The 24,723-nt window shown below is 41.1% G+C and overlaps 2 protein-coding genes across 4 annotated transcripts in view; both read left to right on the plus strand.

Annotated features, from left to right (window-relative positions):
* The window catches only part of LOC139998066 (discoidin domain-containing receptor 2), a 134,671-nt gene extending 127,594 nt beyond the window's left edge, over nucleotides 1–7,077 (plus strand). For all 3 annotated transcript variants that reach the window (XM_072022297.1, XM_072022298.1, XM_072022296.1), the window contains one exon: nucleotides 183–7,077. In XM_072022297.1, the coding sequence (XP_071878398.1) occupies nucleotides 183–350 (168 nt within the window). In that variant the 3' untranslated portion in view covers nucleotides 351–7,077. The remainder of the gene's footprint in view (nucleotides 1–182) is intronic.
* LOC139998063 (discoidin domain-containing receptor 2) overlaps nucleotides 1–24,723 on the plus strand; it is a 399,507-nt gene that overhangs the window by 117,296 nt on the left and 257,488 nt on the right. The window lies entirely within an intron of this gene.

Here is a 24,723-nt window from a genome sequence, read left to right on the forward strand (position 1 = left end):
ACTTAAATACTCTTTCATTATGGTTTACGTTACTATATTTTCGTATTTCAAAGAACAACGTTGAAAGTACTATATCTCGATGTTTTATAAACAAAATTCTAGAAATTGCGATACAGGAAATACTATAGGCAAACAAAATCTTAAGTTACGTGTTTAATTCTCTTTACGTTCTGTTGCATTAGGCGTGCTTGCAGAGCTTTTTCCCTCCACCACCGCCCCCGATGAGCGCGCCGCCCCCACGAGGCTCCAGTAATCTGACGTACTCGAATCCTCCGAGCCCGGAACCAGTTTGCGAGCGTGAGCGCAGAGGAAGCAAGCGCCGCGAACACTCTTTGCACAGATACGCGTAAGGACTGTTTCATCCTGCGGAATGCACGCGGTACGCCGCTAGATCCAAGGTACGATAACATTTCGTACTTCACCTTGAGAGATCGACAGTTTGATCCAAGTCTTCAGCATCCATAGATCGGCTATCATCTATCGTTCCTATTTTTAATCTTCCACTTTACACGATTCTCTGTTCTCTACGAATCTTACGTTGCAACGATGTACTGCCCAGTTCGTTCCGATTTGATAAATTCGATCGTCGAGTCTAATTCCCCGAAAGAAAAAAAAAAAAAAGAAGAAATCTACAATGGATGCTGAAGGCCTAGCGAAAATTCGAGCGCTGTCGAAGCGTCGAAACGAAGCGGAAGAAGAGGACGAAGAAGAGGAAACGACAAGAGACCGAGTTCGAGCGCAACCGGAGCATGGAGAACATTTTTTGTTCGCGTCGGAATTCTCGAACGGCCCAATTAAAAAAAAAAAAAAAAGAGTGGAACAGACGAAAAGTCGTCTATGATTCGACGCAGCCACTCGAACCGCGGTCTCGATCTCATCGAAATCTTTCTCCACGAGCACTGCCATTCGCGCACTTTCCGAGCGTACCGTAGAGTAGAGGCGCAATACCTCGAGTGCCGCGCTTAAGAGGACTTAACCTACTTGCAACCGGCAGGTAGGTGATACGCGTAACCGGAGTTGTAACTACAATTGGCATATCAGTTAAACGGCAGCAAGCTGCCGAGACTCTTCTCTGGAAATTCGCCTCGTCGAAACTAATCAAGAGGAAGCGCGATTCGTGAAATCGACGCGTCGAGCACGACCATCTACGATCTCTATATTTTCTGTCAGTTTTACCGAGTAACAGGGTGTGTACACGATCATGAACCAAGAACGAACGTTGTAGCACGCGTCGTTCTTCGATCTTCACCGAGTTTTTATGAATTATTATAGTCGAGGATAACGAAGCTTCGATTTCACGGGTCGCTACGAGTCCGCGTTATCTGGAAACGCGTTCGCACGCCGCAGTTGCCGAACTTTCTTTCCGTTCAAAAGACTTTCGTTCCCCGCAGCGAAGCTTTGCGAAGCTAGGCCAGGATGGAACACGCGCGAAAAAGTTATCCTGTAACCCTCTTCTCCCTTAAATTCCAAACTCCGTGAGTGAGTTAGAGGGTTTAGAAGTTCCGGCTGAAAGAAGAGAGTAAAAAGAGCAAAGAGGGAGGAGGTAAAGAGAGTCGTATTTTTCGTTGATACAGCCTCGCGTGTTCGGAACGTTTTTCCGCGCGATGCTACATTTCTTCCGGGCCGATAAAATGCACGAGCGTTAGCAGCTTCGTTGAACCGTTGTTCCGCGGACGAAATTGTAATTCGCGTAGGTCGCGTTTTCGCCGTGGAAAGACGCGGCCGCGATAAGAGAACCGGCGCGATGCAACTGGACGCGACTTGGCGCGACCGAGCGGATTTCCAGAAGGAATCGCGTGTTTAATGGTTTCGTCTGTTCGGCGCGCATGTGCAACCAGATCGAGCTCGCTATCGATCCGTGGCTAGGCAAACGATAAAACGGGAGAGTGAAAAAGACAAAAAAGAAAAAAAAAAGGTAAAGGAAGAAGCAATCGGAGGCGAAGAAAGAAGAAACAGAGAAGCGGTCTCTTTTCTTATTTTTGGTCTTTTTATTCTAGTAGAAATATTTAGTCGGTTTTGGCGATTTCTGCTCACGACCGATAATTAATCGCCGTTAATTATTTCTTTGGAATGCTATCCATGAACGATTTCTGCGTGATAGAACGAACGTCAAGTATTGTCGTAGTAAGAACAGGAGCGAAGCTAAAAAAGGATAGGGGGACGAGAACGTGCGGAGATCGACGCGATGATATCGAACGGAAAACGGTAGCGGTAGGGACGTGGAAGAACAGGCTTGGGGTAGACGGGGGAGGGGGGTGAACAAAAGATTTGTGGGAAAAGGAGAACGTTAGCGAGCTTCGATCCCGCCTCACACAAGACTGACGTCAGATAAATAATCCAGTATCCCGACTATGCTGTAATACGTGTAAAGAGACACGTGTACGCGCCTGCGTATGTGTTTCACCGTATTATTTATTATCGCAGCATATAGCGCCCCGTAAACGAATCTTTAATTTATATACGTATTATACACACGTTCGCGTATATGTGCGATATATACGAGGGAAGAGATAAAAAAATTATATAAATATATATATATATATAAATAGATATATAAATACAACAAAGGTAATGCGTAATTATGGCGCGTCGGCGAATTTTAAGCGTATAATAACGATATATTATATATATATATTATATATATATTGTATAAGCCCAACTTTATTTCTCTATCACTACCGACATCGCCTTCATGCAACGAGGAAATAAAAATCAAGGGATTAACCGGCGTAAGGAATCGACAATACAGGGATGAGACAACAATAATTAAATACATGTGTACGTAAAAGATGAAAAAAAAAAAACGCGAAGAAACGATGCGAGGAAATAATGGTAAATAGATAAACGTGATTTAACGCGAGCATGGAGAGAACCGACCATATTGTGATATATTAAGAAAACTAATACTAATAAAAGTTAGAAGAACGAGACGAAGGCAGCCGCGAGACGTGACTCTAGGCACATTTGATAAAACTCGCGCGAACTTCCACGAGGAAGCTCTTCGTCGAATCTCGACGCTCTTCTCTTTTATTAAGTGAACGATTCTCGAAGCAACTATGTATAGAACGCTTACAAAATATATTTTCGATTTATACTTCGAGCCTTTTACTTCTATACTCTATCGGATGTAAAGGAGTTGCAATGTTTACGCAAAGATCGTTTAATAAAAGATTCAACGGAGAGTTTTCTTACCGAAGCCGCGTTCTCGTTCCTGGCCGAACGAAGGGATACACGCGTAACATCTAACAACGATCGGAAACTTACCTATGTATATTTAGTGTTTAATCGTCGCCACCGTAGAATGTTAAAAGTAAACCGTAAGAGTGACAGCTTCGAGTGCTTCGAGTGTAAATATAACCGTTAGGGACCTCGTGACACACACAAAATACATACACACACACACACACGCACACACACACATGTATACTTTCTTACCTATACACACCTTTCAAGCGCCTTAAGTTGGGGGGCACTGAGCAAATAACTTGGTCGCAATAATAATCGTCGTTTTCTGTTCTTTATTTCTACCGTTGTTATCTTTTAACTTTCATTTTATCCAAGATTTAAAAGCAAAAGTAAAACGAATCGCAAAGAGAAAAAGAATATCACGTACAAGCGTTATCGTTTTCGACGTTATCGTAATAATTCAGCGGCGGACTGACAACAGCGAACGAGAATGAAAGAGAAGAAGAGAGAACGGTTGCTTCAAGGTCCTTTCTCATTTTGTATCCGGCATCGCGACGATCGAGAAGCTGTGAACACGAGTTCCGGTATCGCGCGTTCCACGATGTTCCTCCGCATCGCGTTCAGCTTTCAAACTTCCGTTGACAGCCTTACGCGAGCTCGGACAGAGAAAGGAAACGGAGATCCTTATTGCGCGCCGCAATTTTTCACCGAACTTCTGCAATAACCCCGGCACCGAGCATTAAGTACCTTGAACTTCCTGCACTTCCAGTACCTAGGCAGTCCGCTTCTGGCAATAATCGTCAATTTATCTTAAAGCGTGCACAGACGGTAAAAGGAGAATGACGTTCACGTGCAGACTATACGTTAAGGAAGAATTAAATCAATAACCGGTCAGGGGTTGGAGAGAATTCCGAAGGTTCTTAGAGATTCGTTAATAAAGAGTAAGAAAAAAAAAGAGATAAAGGAGATGGAAAGGGTGTAAAAGAGTGGAAAAAAAATGGAAGGAGATCGTTAAAGATGGTGCACACTCCCTCTTCTTTGGGATACGAAGAGGAAGATAAAGATGACGAAGGACGGTACTTTCGTGCCTGCTCGCAGCGTACTTCTTAGGATACTTTATGGTTCCTTTGTGCAGCGAAGCTGCATGCTGCCGACATGTCAATGACAACGGTGCGCCGAGTGTGCACCGAGATCGTCGAGATATCGCACGCTCGTTCTAAATCGTCGCTGCAACTCTCTCTCCCAGTGGCTCGCAGTCTTATTCGCGCGAGTTTTATTAAACTTTACACGCACACGTTCTATACTCTCTCGCAGCGGGAAGGGGCAAGATCCGTTTTATCTTCAACGGGATATATTCGCCGCGATTTTACATCTCAGGAAGCGATAGTTCTTCTCGAAATCGTAATAATCGCGAGATAACGTAAACGATGTGAGTTGCGAGGATTTTCCCTTCGTCGAGTCGTTTATCATTAAACTACCCGGCAGTTATTTAAATTTATACCCATTTTCTAAAGAAGACGCGAATCGAGAATGTATTTCTTTTCACCGCTACATCCACCGCCAACCGTTTCCTTAGAACGTCTCTATAGGCAGAACAATTTCAACGTTAGACAGTTCGTAACGACGAAGACAGAACGATCTAAAAGCTCGGCAAGTAGAATGCTCCCTAACAAAAATCCCTATGAAGGAACTTCGATCGAGCATTGCCCTTTTCAACGCACCTTGTCGTTTGATATTAACATCCACCAAGACTCCTCGCGACCTCCTCGTTCCATCTACTGCTCGTCGAGTCTACGAGACTTTTCGATACGCGCCCGATGCAACGTCGATTACCATACCGTCGCGACTTCTGTTTCCTGTGGCGCGGCCTTTATGAGGCCATAGCCTTTTTTATTCCCGCTGTCTGAACGTCGATGCGACGATACGCGAAAACACGGTCCGGCGATATCGTTCGAGATACGATGCGATCGGTTCTGCATCGGTACCTACGATACGGAAAAGACACGAAGGCTGTAGAGGGAGAGCTGCAGCGAGGCAACGGAAGAAAGTCCCGTGCATAAATCAGCCGTTACAACCCTTTTTCGGTCCGACATGAGAAATGCGGGAAGAAGCTCGCCGATAGTGACGGCCAACAGCGGAAAAACTGGCCCATCTTTTATTCTAAGATGTATAAGTGCGTGCGCTCGCAAGCCTCGTAATAGTCGAGGATTAAAAAGAAAACGGGACGAGTCGAAGCGTTTGATCGAACCTCGGGGCGATATTATGCGTGAGTCTGCATCACACACACGAAAGTGTTGTTGGATGCCCGACGAAAGTTGTTGGTCGTGGCAGAGAAGGCTCGGGGATCAACTAGAATTTATGCGTCGATGATACTGGCACGTTCAGTAGATGCAAACGTAGTAGTCAGACACGAGAGGCTGGGGCGAGCAACACCGAGGACTATTGTTTCTTGTTAATTCTTTGATAGCGTGATAAACCGATGAATAATTCTAAACGTTTTACAAGATAATTGCCTTTTCGTCCTTAAATTTTTTTACGTTTCGGATATAACAAAAAATGTGTACATTGAGCTTTTCGCAGGAAGCAAATGTTAACAGTTGCGTTACGTATGACGATAATATAAAATGTGAAATTTTTTATACCGTATTTGCGAGCTCGGTTTGTTTCCAACTTCTCTTAGGTCACGTCGTTGAAGAATTAAAGTAGAATTTATAGAATTTATTGAGCGAATTACGGGGGTACTCGAATCTTGAGGCTGGGGATTTAAATTAAAATTCAATCGAACAAATAATGACCAACTCGCAGAAGTTTAAGTGAAATTTGAAATTTTGTGAGTTTCGTTCGTTACTGTGAATTAGATGTTGTACGAGAGGAACGGTAATACAGTAAGTTATAGTTTAGGGAAGTTTAGCATAACTCGAAAATACAGTATGTACTGAAATCAATGTAAGTTTGCAATAAAACAGCTGTGGCGTCGATCTCGGTGCATTTCTTGCTCAAATATATAACTCTATCGAAGTCTCGTTTGAATAAGCGCCTGTTTGTCGAAACAATCTCTAAATAAAATATCGACACTGTTGTTGCGTTCACCTCGACCACCTCGCGTATCGACATCGATCGTGCAAATATGAGGGATGTCGGATGCTTACGTGCAGCTACACGAGCACGCAACGAGTAGAAGGGAACGCGACGAGCAGGTACGAGGATGGAAAACAACGACGATCGGTTTATATCATAGGTTTAACAGAACGACGGTTCAGGAAACATTCTCACCACCCCGAAACTATTAAACGCGTCGCATTATCTCTCAATGTATATAGCAATTGTAATTTATACATAATATGTGTAAACGTATTATAAATAAGCCCGTCGAGACACGGAAAGAGACCATTTTGTATATAATTGTAACATATAGCGTGTAACTTGTAAGAGAATGAAGGACGAACGACGGAAAGCGTGAAAATTTACATATGAAGGATGTGTGTACGCGTGATTGCGAGACATGGAATAATAATAATAATAATGATGAAAAGGTAAAAAAAAAATAAATAAATAAAAGATACCACTGTGAGTGTAATTATAATTGATCAATAGTAATAACGAGTACCGGATGCATATTTGATATTTGTGTGCCTGTATCCTTTTGTATGCTAACGAGATAGACGAAAATAAAACTATACATATTATATTGTACTAATTGCGACGTAGGAGGAAACAACTACGTGTAACGAGGTGTAACACGTGCACACACGAGAAACACACACGCGTATCGTACACGAAGAGATACACGAGAGAAGACACACACACTCTTCCAGTTGCATACACACAGAGGAAACACAGACCAGACTATCTGTCCTGGATTGGACGAAATAAAACTTTTAGCGAAGCGAATTTGAGTCTATAAATGTCCGATGGACCCAACGACAATTCGTTTTATCCCTGATTTACGGATCCATCGTCCCTTCTCCTTGCGTTTAACGCGTTCCGCTATTTTCTCGTTAACGCGTTACGTTTGTAATTCGACAGCTTGGCGAGCCTGTTGACGTTATAGATTGTGGAAGATCGAGGCGGGGAAAACGGGTTTGTCAAAGGTACGCGTTCATCGGCTAAATATTTCATCTCCGCGTATATTTTAAGTTTGTTACTTATTGACGTAGTAAGAGCCACGGCGAGCAACGTCGAACGTATGAAACAAGATTGATATTCGATCAGTGTGTTCCGATGACATTTCTACGCTACGGTCACCGACGATAAATCCTCGCCGATAGAAATTAACCGGGCGAACGAGCGTCGACGTATATTTAGAGGGAGGAATCGCGTCAGAGAATTAATTATAGGAAACGAATGCGGGAAATCCGATCGAGTTATCGGGATCGATTTCATCGAAGGCACGAGAATATCAACGAGACGAATCGAGCAAGGGACGTGGCCGATGAAGCGTGGACTCATCGGAAGCTAATTACCAGGTAATGCTACGATAATCCGGCTACCAGCTGGCTGAATGCGGAACCGATCGTGCTTCGTAAATGCTGCTTAACCTTAATGAATGGATACGCGTTTGAAAGCGGCCCGGCCACTCTTTGATTATTGCCACGCGTATTCTCTCGCGTTCGATCGTTAATCGTCACTGAGCAGAAATGTCTGAAAGCACCGACTTGCATCGAGACCGTCTATTAACCGACGAAAAATTAGAACTACGCAGAAAATGACAGTAATAAAGGTGCAGTAATAATGGCGAGCAGTCGTCGGTATTTCATTCGCATGACTGTGGGCAAAAACTGCTCGCGTAAACGGTCTGCGTCCTTTGGCAGAGATTTTACAAGCGGAGACCGATGTAGCCGCGTACAACTCGCGTCATGACAGCCTTCCGCGAGGTGGCTGTCGTCCTTTCATCGTGCTAATTTGGCACCGTCAACGACGTCATTTGTCATTCTAATGGCCAGAACGACGGGGCTACGGTTTTTAATGACTGCGGGAGCCCGGTGACACGCCGTTTCCTCGCTCCCGCTTTTCCTCTCCTGGCCGCCTCTTCTTCTTTTCCTACGGAGCTCCTCTTTAATTCGCCCTCGACAAGCCGCTTCACGCTCTATCGTTTGTGCGTTCCCCTCCATTTTGTTCTCCATTTCCCGTTCTTTTTTCCCATTTCTTTCCTCCTCGCGCGGCCTTCTTCATTCAGGTACTTTCTTTCACGAAGAGAAACCCAACGCATAGATCTAGAGTCCGATACGCTCTTCTTCTCCTCGTTTCTTTCTTTTCCTTTAGCACGTTTATTGCTCTCTTTTTGCACCGAGGCTTCCTTTCAGCGTTTTCAACATTTCTGAATCTAGCCAGGCCACCGAGGCGGTCTTAAATCCTAGACGCGAGTAAGATGCACATCGCCGTGTTTAAAATGTATTCTTCCGCTGTGAATGTATTCCCTTCCAAGTTATACCACTCTGCCCCTTTATCTCGGTCGGCTGTTAATTAATTCTCGCGGTTATTAGTGCTCGTTACTTCCCTTAAGCCGCGCAACGCTGGCCGCCGCTCCCCCTTTCTACCAACCCTCGTTTCTTTTATTCTTTAACTCGTTATCCGAGACGGATATAAATTTCAGCGAATACGCACTCGGATAATTATGCTGTTTGCAAGCGGTCGCTACCGAAAATCGTACTAATTGCGGTTCACTGGCTCTAGTTCCTTCATCGACGGAAGACTCGTTCATCTTTTTTTTTTTTTTTTATTTGTGAAGGGATAACACGGAACGTTATTGAGACGCACGGTTGTGGGATATTATTTCACCGTTGTTTCCCTTGATGCGATTAAATTATCGGTGCTTTCCGATAATGATAACTCAGATTAATATTTTTTATATTCCAATCTCTAATGTTATTTTATTTTGATTTTACCTTTTACATTTTTCTACGACTCGTGGCCAAACTACGCTGTTTATGTTTAGATCTAATTTTAAATTCCGAATACCTACTTGTAGGTATTTATTTCTAGATACTCTATGTTCTCAATATGTATAAGAAAATTCCAAGGTGCTCATCAATATCTCCACTATATAATAGAATTTTTCTTGAAATCAAATATTTAAGAATATTCAGGAATATTTCGGAAGAATTAAAGTATAAAATTTCACTTGGACTCAATTATACAGCTTGCTTTTATTTATCTGTTTTATATCCGAACAGGAATATGTCAGGAACGCAATGGAAATGATTTTTCACGATACCATTCAGCGATAAAAGGTTTCCCTAATGGAATGTGAAAATAAAATTGACGTTATGTCAACGCCCACATAACCCAGTGATATTCATTCGAAACACCCCTATATAGGGCATTTCTTAGATGGCTTTCTGGAAGGTTTCAGGAACAGTCGGTGGCCACAATCGACTCCTTCACCTGAGGATGACGAAAAGGTAGGCGCGTTAATGCGTTTCCTGCGCAACCCTCTAACGGGTGCCATTATTGTTTCCCATCCATCATACGGTTCTGACGAACGAACGTGTGATGGCAAATATATCCCCGGGTCGAAAATGTTGCTGCATCACATCCGAAATTACGGTCGAATCGGAGGCATGGGATGACGAAGAGTGCCTTTGCGCCACGCAGAGTTCCGCATTCTAGATGGTTGACATCGCGTGTCTTAATTTACTGCGAGATTAGACGTTGGTTTCCGGTACTTATTAGGAGGCAGAGAACAGATTCCTCTTATAAATTTGAAAGGAACTGCGATTAATCGTGAGAAAGTACCTGAATACATATCGAAATTGAAAATAAGGTTGAGTGTCACATGAGATTTAAATTTCTTTTTAAATTTGAAATATGGCATGCGATATTTTTTTGGAAATTATGATTTCCGAATTAGATTTCGTTATGGATATTTGAGTAATGTTCTAGCAATATGCGTTCTTAAGGATATATAATGATGTTATCTGTGTTAGTTATAGTAGATAAATATACAGAGAGAAAAATTCACACAGATTTAAATAGCTCATAGAACTATTACTCTTAGATTCCAGCTAAAATCAGATGACAGATGATAATGTTTCTGATTCATCTAATTTTCAATTATTTAAAGATGTAGAGAACTTTTTTCGGGAGAATCGTCAAACAATTCGGAGATAATTTACATTTACGAACTTCTTGAAGAAGAAAGAGACTTAAAATAATAAGATGAATAAGTTAGAAAATATAGTGTAATAAAATAATATACACGATATCGATTAGATAGACTTTAATTAAAACATCTCTTAAAGAAACTTCTAAAGAATCCGTAAAAAACACGAACAAACTTATATTCAGCTTACTATAAAGTTTTCAAAGATGTAATTTTACCACGCAAGTTCCAGATTAATTTCCGCATAATTCTCAAAAAAATAACAGCTTATTTCCTGGAAATTATCGACACGGTATTCGCGCGAGTGTCTGCAACACACAATAGGCGTAACTCAGCAGCGAAGGAGCGGAGAAGAGCGAAAGAGAAAGAGAGAGAGAGAGTGGCAGCCAATAGAAAACAGGAATCATGTCGTAAGCGTTGAACTATGACAACGTATCCACGAGATTTCTGGCACGATAAAGTGAGCTTTACCGTAACCCCAAGCTAACAGGTAACTACGTTAGCCGCAAGTAAATCCGAGCCTGCTGCTGCCCACGGTGGAACTTTACGAACCGGATGCTAAGCGAGAGGTTTAACAATCGTGTGCCCCTGGAATTCTGCGCGTATGGATGGACGAATATGTGGTAACCACGAAATCATGGCAGTCAACGCATCACCTACGAAGCGAATACGATTGCGGTCTCTAAAGTTCTCGAAAACCTCGAATTACGGGAATTCGGAAAACCTCTTTGGTAAATTTTAAACATAACTTTGCCCTGTGAAGTTTAAAGAAGGTTAAGAAAAATAAAGATAATTTCAACAAAAAGTAGAAATAGACAGAAACGAAAATGTTAGTAAGTTAATTACGAGAAATTTAATGATGTGATATTTTTATGAAATTAGAAAAATACTTAAGCAATTTTTATTATATTTAGGTCTACATTATGTGGGGTATATTTAGGTATTGAGGTATAAATTGCACAATTAATATTTATATATCCTATCATATTAGGCAACAGTCTGATTAACAATTTAACAGCAGCTAAGTGGCTAAAAGAGGCATAGTCCTCGCATGTATACGTAGGATAAATATTTGAACGTATTGTACCTGTGAAATACCTTGCATGCAATACTGACGCAGAAAATATTCTCTAGAAGATTGGTTGCGATGTCCAAGTAATAAAGTTAAAACGGACGTATTTATACAGCCATAAATTCGTTGCAAACATCTTCGAATGATAACTTAGCAATATATCTACAAATATTCCTCTTGAAGTTTTGCTGTTTTCAATATAAGGCTATTTATTAACTACTATCAATATAAGAACTTTCCTAAACGGAATAATGGGATAACAAACGTGTTTTCTAATATTTAAATAATTATACGTAATAAATCGACAATGCTCCTTTTATTTCTGGCATATCATTTACTTATTTACAATTTATTAATTAATTTAGTATGGTATAGTTCTAAAATTAATATTGATATTCGAATATCTATATTCGTGCTAGTGTGTAAATATCGACAACCCAAATGGATTGTTCTGGTTTACTCTTCATTACGTTAATTATTGGAAATAAAGGTAAACTAGTTTGACGAATTAGCCCACACGATATATTCGGTACGTACAATGTGAATAATGAGAACTCGTTGGATTACAACGTGCGAGCTTTCAAGAGATTAATCTCCCTCTGAGCCGCCCGATCCCTTAATCTCCTTTTCATTAAGTGGGGTTTTAGTACTCGACATTAGAAACAAACTCTCTGTATGCCTTGTTACGAACGGGCCGGCTGTTCGCGAAATAACGAGTACACCGGTTCACCACTCACTTAAACGTTCATCAAACGTCTCGACCATATTTCGCTTGAAATATCACGGCGAACGTTGCTAGATAAAGCTGTCCAGTTCGTTTCAAAGCCTAATCCAAAGTTGTTTTAATCTCATTTGCATTATCACGCGCTACACGTGTTACGCTTCGTTCTACGAATTAAAAATCTGGAACAATCGATAAGCAGATCGGTGGAACTTTGATGTTCGTTTATGTTATTCGTTTGGATATATATAGGTATGTAGAACGATGGCGATATAGTCCCATTCGGATAAATATTATTACATGCTATTAAACGTCAATATCTACGGTGGTGAGTATACATTTTGTCATCATGTCTTTATATATTGTACCATTTAATTGTAAATAAATATTAGTATGTTGTCAAACGCGAGATATTCGCAAAATTATAGTGGACACATAGTGTTTTAAAACGGAAAAATAACATCTGAAATAAATTGAATGTTGAATCGTTAGAAGTATTTGTACAGCATATGTTCATATTTAATCGAACAGAATAATGTTTATCTGAATGAAACCGTACTAGACACTGTTAACTATAGATGTGCCTATGAAACTGCACTTTCTATGGTAAATATTACCATATATATGTAAGTACATTAAACCACTGATATCCAGTAAAATACCATCATTTACATCTATTGATTATACATAAACCAATAATACAGACATTATCGTCATCCCTTCGAAACCATTGCATTACGATTTCATATCCAATCAGCTAATAAAAACCATTCATTAGTACAACAAAAAGTCGATACCGCTTATTATACTCCCATTCATTCGAAAATACGAACTATCCGTTCATTCATTCCCTCTCGGTTCTCGACCACGGTGTTCAACTTCCTGAGCAAAAGGTATCAAAAGGAGAAGCGCAAAGGAGGAAGCAGTCAGCAGACTCTCTCGGCCACCGGCGCGCTCCAATATTTCATGCAATTAGCACGCGCGCCGTCGCTGACACGTTTCGTGGAATAGCCGGACGAGAAGGGATCGAGAACGATTCGAAGGGGACGTACGACGTCCTCGTCTACTTTCGCTGTGGCGACGCCGTGTCGCGGAGTATCGGATGTCAAATGGCCGCGCTCGAAGACAAATATCCTGCGGAACGGGGTGAGATATAGCGCTCTGGTCCGTCGTTGTCCCTCTCAACGGGTCGTTAGAACTTCAAGCACGTTTCGCGCGGCATTATTTTTGCCCTTGCTTCCCGCCTCTAATTGCCAACAGGAAGTCACCAGTCAGCGAAATGCTCTTTCGCTATCGCGGTTACGGCCGAGAAGTGTCCTTTGAAAAGGAGCGAAATTGCTTGGCAAATTCACAGCAGCATTTTATAATTGGATCGACGCGACTCGGCCGTACCAGTCATCGGGAAAAGTTTATTTCTGGCGCGAAGATATACGCGTCTACTTTAGGACGAGCAGTCGATATCACAGATATAAATGTCAGACCATGGAGAGGTCGAAGTGGAGGGACTGTTGGAATTCGGGCGAAACACGAACATACATTATAGATGATAGAGTATATTTTGGTGAGAGCGTCTTGCTGTAAAGCGTATTCATAGCAATTGTATTGTAGGTTCTATTATAGATTTTGAAGGTATAGTGTCTGAAATATTTGAGCTTAAAAGTATCTATAGATATGCCACCGGCCGAAAATTTAGAATTAATCTTCCAATTTTATCTACGCCGAATTATTTGCTAATTTTATTATTCATTCGAAATTAATGCTACAAAAGTTTAATTATTTAAGTTCAATATTAGGAGGATTCTAAACTTGGTTTTCATGAGACGCATTACAAATTTTTCGACTGGTAGCCTATAAACAGCACTGATATCATTGACGTCAGTATAAGTAACAGATGGTCTAATAGGAATTTCATAATTGGAGTAGAAGGATACAGAAGAATGATAAACTCAAGTAACGAAGCGATATTTAGAAAGTATATTAATAGATTTCATTTCATTTTATTACTAGTACGAATAATATGAATTATTAAATACCTTCGGATTAAAATATTCAGGTAATATCAAACCCAAAACAAAAATAAAATAAGATGCAATGATAATAACCTTTTACAGTAGACGTAACAAAATATTAAGAAATACTCTTTTCGATAATTCGCATAAGACACCGAGCTTTTAGAAATAGTTATTGGCAACAGTTTCTAACCAAGGAAAGTTCAACGACGCAACAAGAATATTTTGCAATTAGCATACCCTTTTAGCATTCCTTAAACTTAGCGCGCTGTATTATTTTATTGCTTGCGAACAGTTAGTCGGACGCTCGAATATCGTGCGCGGTCATCACAGGGCCTACCGCTACCTGATCGACGTAGATATTAGCCTTCCTCGTTCTTCGAAACATTCACTCACCAGTTACTTATACTTCTCATCACCTCCATGTCGAAAAAAATGCCAAGTCAGGGAATTCGAGTGTCCATCCCAGCAACTTGTCTAACTTCAACCATTTTTTTACCAGTCAGCCTGTAATAAAATTTCATCGAATGAACACGCAATTCTTCTACAAGTCTACGCGCCTATCCTACTTTTTTCCAAACTGTCCTTATGCTATAAAAAAAAAAAACTCGACTGCATTAAGTTGTACTTCAAGGCAGTTGAGTAAAAGTTCGCACGAACGATCTCTCGTACTGCAACACACCCAATAACCCACTCTGAATACTCGAGCCACGCGATACCAGGTCAGATTCGAGAGAATTTCGAGGAAACGAAGGATCCTTTCGAACGACTACGCGTTCACGAGACGAGTGCCTATGCCGAAGGGGTTTGGCGTCGCTCCCCAAGTACCCTGTCGCTGACATCTAGAGCAACAGAGCAGAAGTGGCTTCGATGAAATTGATCCGATCGAGCGACCCTCTCGAGGCCACTTCGCGAATCGAGCGGTTTGCAGCCAAGTACTCGAAAATGACGCGGCTACGCTGTCAAATTGGCCAGCCAAATTACCTTCTAGAACCGAACAGGATCTTTTTAATCGACCTATCGAATGCTACGACTCGCGTGGGACCATCGTCCCTCTTGGAACAGGGGACCGTGAAGAGGTTGCTCGTTCAAATGAACAACCAAGTTTCGCATTGGCCTCGCGAACACGTTGCACGCCTGTATGCGCCGATTATCTAATTGATCAATTGTCTACCCGCCGTGATAATAAGCAGTCATTTGATTAAAGCCACTCGTCGACATCAAGCCTTTCCTTCTATTGCTCGGTTCCTGCTTCGAGTTCTTGCGCGAATTACGCGACCGCTTGCCTCTTTGTAAATAGCAATCATTGCGTAGATGCTACGTGGGCCCTGATATTCCTGCTGCTTGAAGCTTTCAGGTTTGCAATACGTTCACTTGTAATAATATTGCAACGTTATACTCGAAGAGTTATCTTCCGGGAAATGGAAATTTTGTCTTGGTATATTAGGATCAAGTAACGAAGCCTTTTAGTGGATTTTCCGTCGTGCAGTTCCTGGATCAGTTTCGTGCACTTACCTTCTGATCCAATTTCTTTTCCTTTCGTTTTCTCGTATTTCTAATTTTTTCTCCTTTTGTAGGTTGCTGGGTATTCCCTCTAGACTCGATAGAATATTTTATCGCATACACAATGGTCCAAGGAAATATTGAAACAGTTGTAGACACCTTTCACCGTTATGATAATATTGATCAAGTTCGAAATAAATTTGAAGAAATAAGTAAATATGATAATATATTAATAATACATTTATATATTGTAACATACATATATATATATATTTCATATAAGAAGGTATAAATTTTCCGGAGATTACAGAAGTATTCAAACAACCGACTGTCCATTATTTAATAAGCCTCGATATTCAGTGGGACCATTTTTAATACGTATAATACGTATATAAATATGTAACTTTTACGTGCGTATATAAATACATTTTCTGATTGAATCACTAACAATTCCAACGTAGATAATATGAAACAAAAAAACAAAAGATCAAAAAGTCAATGATCTCAATTCGTACGTATTCGTCAAAAAACTTTCCACGAGACGAATAAGAATCTGTCAAACGAAGAATAGAGACTCATTGAAGCATCGCCCCTTAAAATGAAAACGCTGGTCGAACACAGCGAGGAACGGTCTCGTGCTTGAAAAGCACTCCAGTCGTCGGCTGTCACGACAAACGATGCTTCCTAATCGAAACGGTGCATAAAACGGTCAATCATCGAGTCAGTTTAATTCGAGGGGGCCCGTGGCCAATTCGAAATGGCAAACACACGTTTGAAATTGAGATTTCATTGGCAGAAGCAGGGGAGAAAAGGCTTTTTCGATGCAGTATGGCCGAAAGAACCGAGATAAAGAATCGCCGTTTGATTATACGTTTAATTCTTGTCGGGTCTTTTGCGCTATAACCGCAAAACGACCAACCGCTGTGCGCCCAGCTGCGGGAACATCGAAACCGACCGGTCATACTCTCGGTGGCTAACTGGTAATCATGTCCCTACCAGTACCGGCGATAATGCTGGCCCTCGGCTCCGATTAAAAGTACTCGTCGATATTAAGTTTTTCCTGCTGCTTCTCTGCTGCCGTTTTACAAGCGCCGCACACGTTACACGTCTGCCATCGTGTCGTTCGAATGCTCGTATCTCTGCCAGAGATTAACTCGAGAAGCGTTGAATGTCACGATGGTATGGTGTTGCAAGATGTTACACGCTCATGAATATCTTTTACGTACATGCGAGTATAATGACGATCAATTAAATTCCAATAAATTCGTACGTCACATTGTTACTCTCGTAGAACAGATAGCGATATTATTCTAAAGATGTTCTGTAATCTATTCGTTTATCTTCGTTCTTATTCGAATTCTATTCTTTTCAAAATAATATTTTTCGTTTACTATATTTGTCAGCTAGATTTAGATTATATCGAGCTGGAAATACGAATAATGGGAAACGACGAACTGAGTTATTTGAATTTTCATGAAACTCTATTAGAAACTAAGAAAACATTAATCTACTTCCACGACAACTTCATCTTGTTACGTAAAATATTTTCATTCTATATTCGAGATTGGTAGACACGGATATTGATCTAGGAGTTTATAAACGATTATGAAAGCAATTGATGTTTGCTAGTAATTTAGAAAAAGCATGAAAATGCAATATTGGAATATGTCAATATCGAGATAGTATACTTACTAGATTGTTTACAATGGAAATAAGCAATGTTTGCGAGATTCCAACATTCCCCAGCGAAAGCGTCCCGTCTCGATCGATTTGTTCACGAACGATTCGTCAAAATGCCACCGTATGAATATGCAATAGTGGGATGCTCTCACGACCAGTATATAAAGGAACATTTGTGTAAAGCCGTAAACGTATACGTCACGGTGCCACAGGTTTCTCGTGAAATAGTTTCCAGCGAAAGTATTCTCGAAACATTTCGAAAATATTTTTAATTTCGCTCTCTAGGAAAAAGAGCGAAGCTTCTCTTTCTGTTGGTAATCGTGCGAAACGGATTGCTATCCTAAAGTATTCGCTTAACCAAAAATAAAGAGAAACGTGGGCCGCGTTTTACGATTGTTTACCGCGAAAGGGATGCCTCTGTGGATCTTATGAATTCTTCAGATGCCAATGGGAACGGGAAGGGCAAAAGCAATCTACCGGCTGGAAGAAAAAAGGGGAGAGAAGAAAGGAGGTGAAGTTTATTCGAGTTTATGTCGGTTCGCTGTTGTAAAATTCACCGTTGCTTCAGGTATCGAATTTAATTCCGTGCTTCGTTTAATTTAGTCAGTCGCGTCACGTACACGCGGGTGCAAACTAACACAAATATACGAAGGTGCGAATCTCACGTGGAACGACCTATGTTTCGTGGTATTCTTAGTAGACTTATTGGCAGAATATTTGACAAAAGTATACAAAATATCCAAAGTAAAATAGTCGTAATGATATTTAATAATTAAAACAGATCTTCGTTTAAATTCCATTTCTTCAATCAGTTTTAGAAAAATACGGATTTGCACAAACATCCACAGCCCGAAGATTGCACATAATTCTATCCAAGTTTCCTGTGGATGTCAGAAAGGGAGCCCCTCGCGTCTACTAATTCTATCAACTGTACCGACGGGGTTGCCAATTCCCAAGCTTATCGCTTTAATCTACAATGAACACGCCAAAACCTTCGACTGTTTTCAAAATTAAAGTTTCACTTTGAAGGACACAAACCTTCAAACAACATTTCAAACCTTCACGCTACATCTCATGACATTATTTATACATGACTTTTTCAGCAGGATCGTTTCGACCAGTCGCAAGAGGAACTTCTCAAACGAAATCTTCTCGCCAAGTTTTCTTGGAAGCGAAGCCGGCGTGTTTGATATCCCCTGGACGTGGATTCGACGAAGTTGGTTTCGCGGGACGTTAATTCACGGGACGGATACATCGTGGTAGCCGCGGACACGTAGCGGGAAATCGCGTAGACTGCGCAGGAGGGGGCGAGCGCAGCATCCGGTTTGCGAGGGTGCATGCGTGCGTGCATCGTGCAGCGCGTCGTGCATGCGTGCGTGGTGAGCGCGCGTTTGCGGAGTACGCAAAACAATGCAGACGCTCACCGCCATATATTATTCATCGAACAAAGGCCAAGCTGGAACACTGGGTAACGCGTCGGAGGAAATAAGTCGTCACCTCGAGCAAGCCGTTCAGCTGTCACTGCCGCGCCGGTCTATGTGACGCCGTTCGACTTGCGTCTCACCTTGCTTCGACTCGTCCTGAGAAAATTTCCTATCTCTCAATGAACGCGGCATTCTGTGAATAACGTTGAAAAATGTACTGTTTACAGGTCAAAGCGGTTACTTTGCAAATTTTAGAAATGTTCTCCACTTTCTACTTCATAGAGTCAACCGATTTGAGGAATAAGCGACTCGAACGTCGTTTGTTGATATTTTCAGAAATTTTTAAACGAGGCGGTGATGTATTCGAGCTGGACGAATCGATTGTTAAAACTTTATTTGCAGAGATGTTAAAAAATAAGAGTCTAATGGGAGTGTTAAACGAAGACAAATTTTTTGATAACGTTAATTGTATGTACATATATGAAATCTAAAGCCCATTTGTTCCTTTATTTAGTTTGTTTATATGTGCAGATAATTTAGGTAATTCTTCGTAAGTGTAAATGAAGGGGCAATTAAAGAAACATAAGAAAAGTGTTACGTATTAAAATATTAGCCATGACGATAGTTTAGCGCCAGTGTAAGAAAGAATCATAATACGAAGCACGGAACTCTGTTTCCTCTTTCATAATAGGAAGTTTCGTATATCCTCCTCTCATTTGAATATAGTATTCGCACGTACGAGCCGACAACGTACGTGCATTTGCAAACATTCCATTCATTTCTTTTCATCACACGTTACGTTACATTTTCCATTCACTGTAATTCAGCCGCCTACATTATCATGAAAAAGTAAATTAAGCCTCGTTAAAGTACTACAGGAAACTCCAAAATTACATTCGAAGCTTAAGCGTATTTTTATCCCTCTTAGTGAATACTATTACCAAGAGGCTTTAAACTCTTTCTTCTTAACACTTTGCATACATTGTACGATATATAATTCCTAGAATGTATATACGTATACAAGAGCTACAAAATGTTCTTTTCTTTTCATGCTCCATTTTATTTATTATACAATTTAAATTCTTGGGTGGAAAGCGTGAGAGAGATGCAAGTATCGAGAAGAGAGCAGAGAAAACTGTTGTGTTTCGTCCACGCGCCTGCTACTCATCAACTAGGGCAACCTAGCGGTACCGTGGTCTAAACACAGGGATATTCGCAGTGCTGTTGGAAGTAGAAAGCTAATCCCAATCTAGTGACAAACATAGACGGTGACCCTACGTAATATTTTATAAACAAATTAATTCACATTCGTACACCTTAATTGCGATCCTTGCACAGAGAACTCAGACTAGACTTATATCTTCGTTGGATCAGAACTAAAAAAAAAAAAAAAAAAAAATGGGCAAAGGGTGTTTATGGGGTAGGCAAGTTTCACGGGCCATCGAATTTTATGGGAAGAACGACGACGAATCGTGAAAATACGTAAATGCGGCGGACTTAACGCCTTCGAACGTAGCTCGAAGAAAGGGCGGAAGAGGAAGATGCTACAAACGAAACGATCTTTTCCGGACGATGATTCCAGTTCGTAAACAGAGGAACCAGGATTTATTAGTTTCTTGAGATTCATCGTCGAATTCGATCTCCTGGAAAACTTGTTGAGTCGAGCGTGTTCGAAAAGACTGGAAAGCGTACGGGAAGCGTACGGGAAGCGTAAGGTTGTGAAAGTTTCGCGGAATTTATAATTGTTGTTTACAAGGCGATGTAACTTCGACTTGCGGAAGTCGATGCTCAGGTCGAGTTGGTGTACGCTTCGTCGGCCGAATAGTGACGTGACGGTGGCACTCTCACAGGAGACGGTGCTTGAATTATGAATTCATGAATTGTAAAATCGACGCGAGCATTATCGATCTCGCGCACACCGCGCCGTGCCACGTCCCTCGCCGCGCTGACGTTTACTTACGCGCTCGTCTCCGTTTCATGCAAAGCAGAATTACCGGGCTATAAGCGATACCGGGTTCGGCTTCGATTTCAAGGTGTCACACTATTTTCTCATAAAATCAAGCTTATGACGCGAATTATTTTCTTCTTCCTTTCCGGTGAAATCGATTACTTCGCTTTATACGTACGTTTTATCGGAAATTCAACCTGAATGCCCGGTTTAATAGAAAAGGATTGGGAAACTATTTCTGGTATGAATTTCAGATTCAAGTAATTGTATATTTTGTATGTACAGTGATGGAAAGGATACTATAATTTTAGCAAGCGATAGATAATACATGATGAATAAATTAGATTATCTTGAAGACACGGGAGCTTATCGAATACTTATTGAAGTATTTGTTCTCTTAGAAATTCCTGTCGGCGCAGACACAATTTTGTTATTAAAGGAAATTATTGATACCCTGTTTCTGTCGGTTTATTTTCCAACTTCCGTCAATTATTTTTCGAAAATGAAACGCGAAATTTCCGCCAAATGCTGTTCTATTATTTATAAATTGAAATGAAACCAGCCTCAATTTCGTACAAACAATTATAGCGAATAATGCAGTAACGGTACACACCCACATACCAACTTATACCGCTTTAACGGTATCAAAATCATACGTGATAAACGTAGCTTCCATTCTCGTTATTTACGTTAATCAAAAACAGCGGCGTGTTCGTGAAACAACGATCGTCGTAACGTTTCCATAAATAAGCGGCATTACGAAACGAAACAACAATGGTTGACGAATTGCAGTCATTAAATACAGTTAATGAATACGCCACGAGCAAATCGGCCGTTTCCGGATTAATATTCATAGTAACGCAAAGAGAGCCGTTCCCGGCCGTAAATTAGAATTCCGTCGGAAAATTCATGAACTCGGCCCGCCGATGACGAATGATCGATACACGGTTCAGCCACGAAATTTCGAAAACTTAATTTATACGAGCAGCTGCGCCGCGGAGAAGGCGACCCAAGTATCGTTTTCGTCGCGTCGTCCCATCTCCCTCTCCTCTCTTAATTCAATTTAAATGACAAATGATACATTACGGTATCCATCAGAACGATTGGTAATTGCTTATGGCTGATGCGGACTAATGGCGTCGAGGTAATATCGAGGCAAGGGTGGATAGATAATTCCAACGACGCGACGAAAATGCTACATGACGTGTATAATGCGGTTAGCATTTATTTGAACCCCGAACGAGGGTTGTCACCCCCCTTCGCCACTGCTACTTGGAGAAACATAAACAGGGAACCACCGGGGAACGCTGATGTTTCCGGGAGAAAAATATGTACAGAATCCTTGTTTGTCTTCCTACTCGTTTAGGGGAGAACTTGTCGTGTAAAACAATTCTGATAATTCGATTTGGAACTCTGGATCGAAGTGTGTGCCTTCTTGTTAACAAAGTTATTTGTTTTCTCGTAAAACAAACATGGAAACGTTTCTAATAGAAAATTGTATGCAACTTGATCGTAATCCTTTGTAATTGTTTTATCATCTGAACGTATCGATTGGTCGGAACTTATAGATAGATTAAATGTTACTTAATCCTGTCACGTTCTTTCGGTCATTTTCCACCAAAGTATATTTTCTAACGTTAAAAGTTATCTTCGGTTTGGAAGAAATACGAAGAAAACTGTATTCGTAGATTCTTTTTGTTTGGTAAAATGAGAATATGATTGAAATATAAGAATTCGAAAGTCGTGCCAGTATTAATAGCCGTAAAAATAGTTGTAGGAAATAAGTTGGCTGGATACTTTGACAAGCTTTCGTAAATTTAATAGATAATACAGCAGAAGTCACGAACCTTAAGTGACATCTCAAGTGATATTTTTCTACTACGTGCGAGACAGAAAAACTTTCTTCTCGGAATTCGCTGAATTTCTGTCCGTTCGTTCCCACCTTTCGGATAAAACTTCGTTTCATCGTGGCGTTTCGTAGACTCAATAATTCAGGACTAAAACGAGGATAGAAACGGAAGAAAGGAGATGTTACAAAATAGCTTCGTAACACTGATATTAATATGTAATAGGATTTCGTGCCTTGGTAGCAGCCTTCTCTAAACCGATTCTTCCAGTCTCTACTGCCTTAACCGTATCCATCCCAAAGTCAACTTCGCCTGTTATAACTACCGCACCAGTGGACCAACTCCGTGGTAGCTCAGCTGCTTCGGGTTAATGAGATCGAATTTCAGCCACGAAGTTTGTTCGCAACTAAGAAAGGCGACCGCTCAGCCGCGAACGTAAGACGCTTCTTAATAAATTCTTTTCCAATCGCGAAGCAATCATCGAAATTGTCAACGACGCGTTGTTTGCGCACAGAGAAACACGATTTACTGCAGTTTCTACAAAGTGATAACACATAAATCATTTTTCAAACGGGAAACAACCTTCGATTGCTGACAGCAATTTGCTACAAACGCAAATTGTTGGCTACTTTGTAAAACGTCCGTAATTTCTCTGTAATTTTCCACTTTCAAATTTCCTATATATACATAAAAATCCGCGGTCTACCGATGGACCACTGCATTTGTGCCTCTAGAAGATACGATTCGTTGACATTTTGGAAAATCGAGCACACAATCGTGTACGAAAAAATGGCTCCTTAAAATAAATTCTTCCTGTGTTACGAAGCAATCGTCGATCGAAAGCGATCGATGTGATTGTTGACGACACTATGGCCGTGTCCAAAGAAAACACGGAAACCGCGTGGAATCGTCCGAGTCCCGGGATTTCCATAATCCGATTGAAAAAAAATTCCATTTCCCGGACACCTTTAAGTAAATATTGAAATATTTTTTCCCGCGGGAACTGCGGGGGCTAGCGAGCGGCTCCCTCTGAAGGGGACTCGAGAGACCGACCAGAAAAGGGTCTTTCGTGGCTGGTGCCTCGTAAAAGGGACAACCGCACTAGCACCGGCGTCAGAAACGAGACAGGGCTGTAACTTTTCTACGAACAAACGGGACCGGGCACCCCCGCAGCGACACGGCGCATAATCTAATTTGTACTTCGACAACTAAGCGCCTCTAGACCCTCGCTGCTTCACCACCTTCTCTCTTTCTCGCTCTGAACGATGTCTTTCTTGGTCTCCTTTGACTTTGACCGTCCGCCTGTCTTCCTCTCTCACTCTCTCTCTCTCTCTCGCTCGCTTTCACAAACTCACGAAAGTTTCTCTCTCTCTCTCTGTTTCTCGCTTTATATTCCATCTGCGTTTCTTGTCTCTTTCTCTGTGTGTTCTCCCTCATCGACTCGGTGCAGACACGTCCGTTCTCGGCGTCTCTGCGAGACTCGAACCGACGAGATCCTTCCGCGACTGACAAACGAACAAATTGGCTCTGGTTGACGAAACAAAGCGCCCCGTCGACTACCGCGACGAGGGACATGGAAATGATTGTTTTAAACCCTCCCACCACGGGGCCGGACCGCTATCATTCTCATTCATCTGTGTCGGTATGTTTTAACGACGTCGTTAGAATGCTGGAGTCTAAGCATTATGAAGAGTATAGCGGACTGCGAGACGCGCGTGTAAACGAAAATTAATATACGCACCCGTGCTCTGTCAAACCTTCGGTGGAAGATGAGTTTTCAAAATTAACTTTGATGGGAACTCGATCGTTTTGGTAAACCTTTCGGTTCACAGTTTGATTAATCTACGCTATAATATTGTGGAAAATCTGTGATACGGAATATGGTTTGAATTTAAGGCCACGTATTACGAGCCAAAGTTAACGAATATTAATCAAACTTGCCGTTTACTTGTAAATTCAAAATGTAGTTAACTGATGGTTCGAAAAATTGAAATGGTGAACAACGTAAATAGATTTAAAAAGTGCTGTTTCCCAATAGAAATAAGAAATGTCTGTTCCGTGTCTCGGTTAATTTCGCTACTTAGCTTTTCAGTTTATGGACATTTTATAATAATTTACTGCAACACTTATAATTCTTTCTTCACGGTATTTCACATGGAATTTACATCCTTTCTTATATACTAAAAACATCATTTCTTTACCTTTCCCACAGTTACATCACCTGCCTTTTC

Source organism: Bombus fervidus, chromosome 2 (assembly GCF_041682495.2).
Source record: "Bombus fervidus isolate BK054 chromosome 2, iyBomFerv1, whole genome shotgun sequence".
Lineage (NCBI taxonomy): Eukaryota > Metazoa > Arthropoda > Insecta > Hymenoptera > Apidae > Bombus > Bombus fervidus.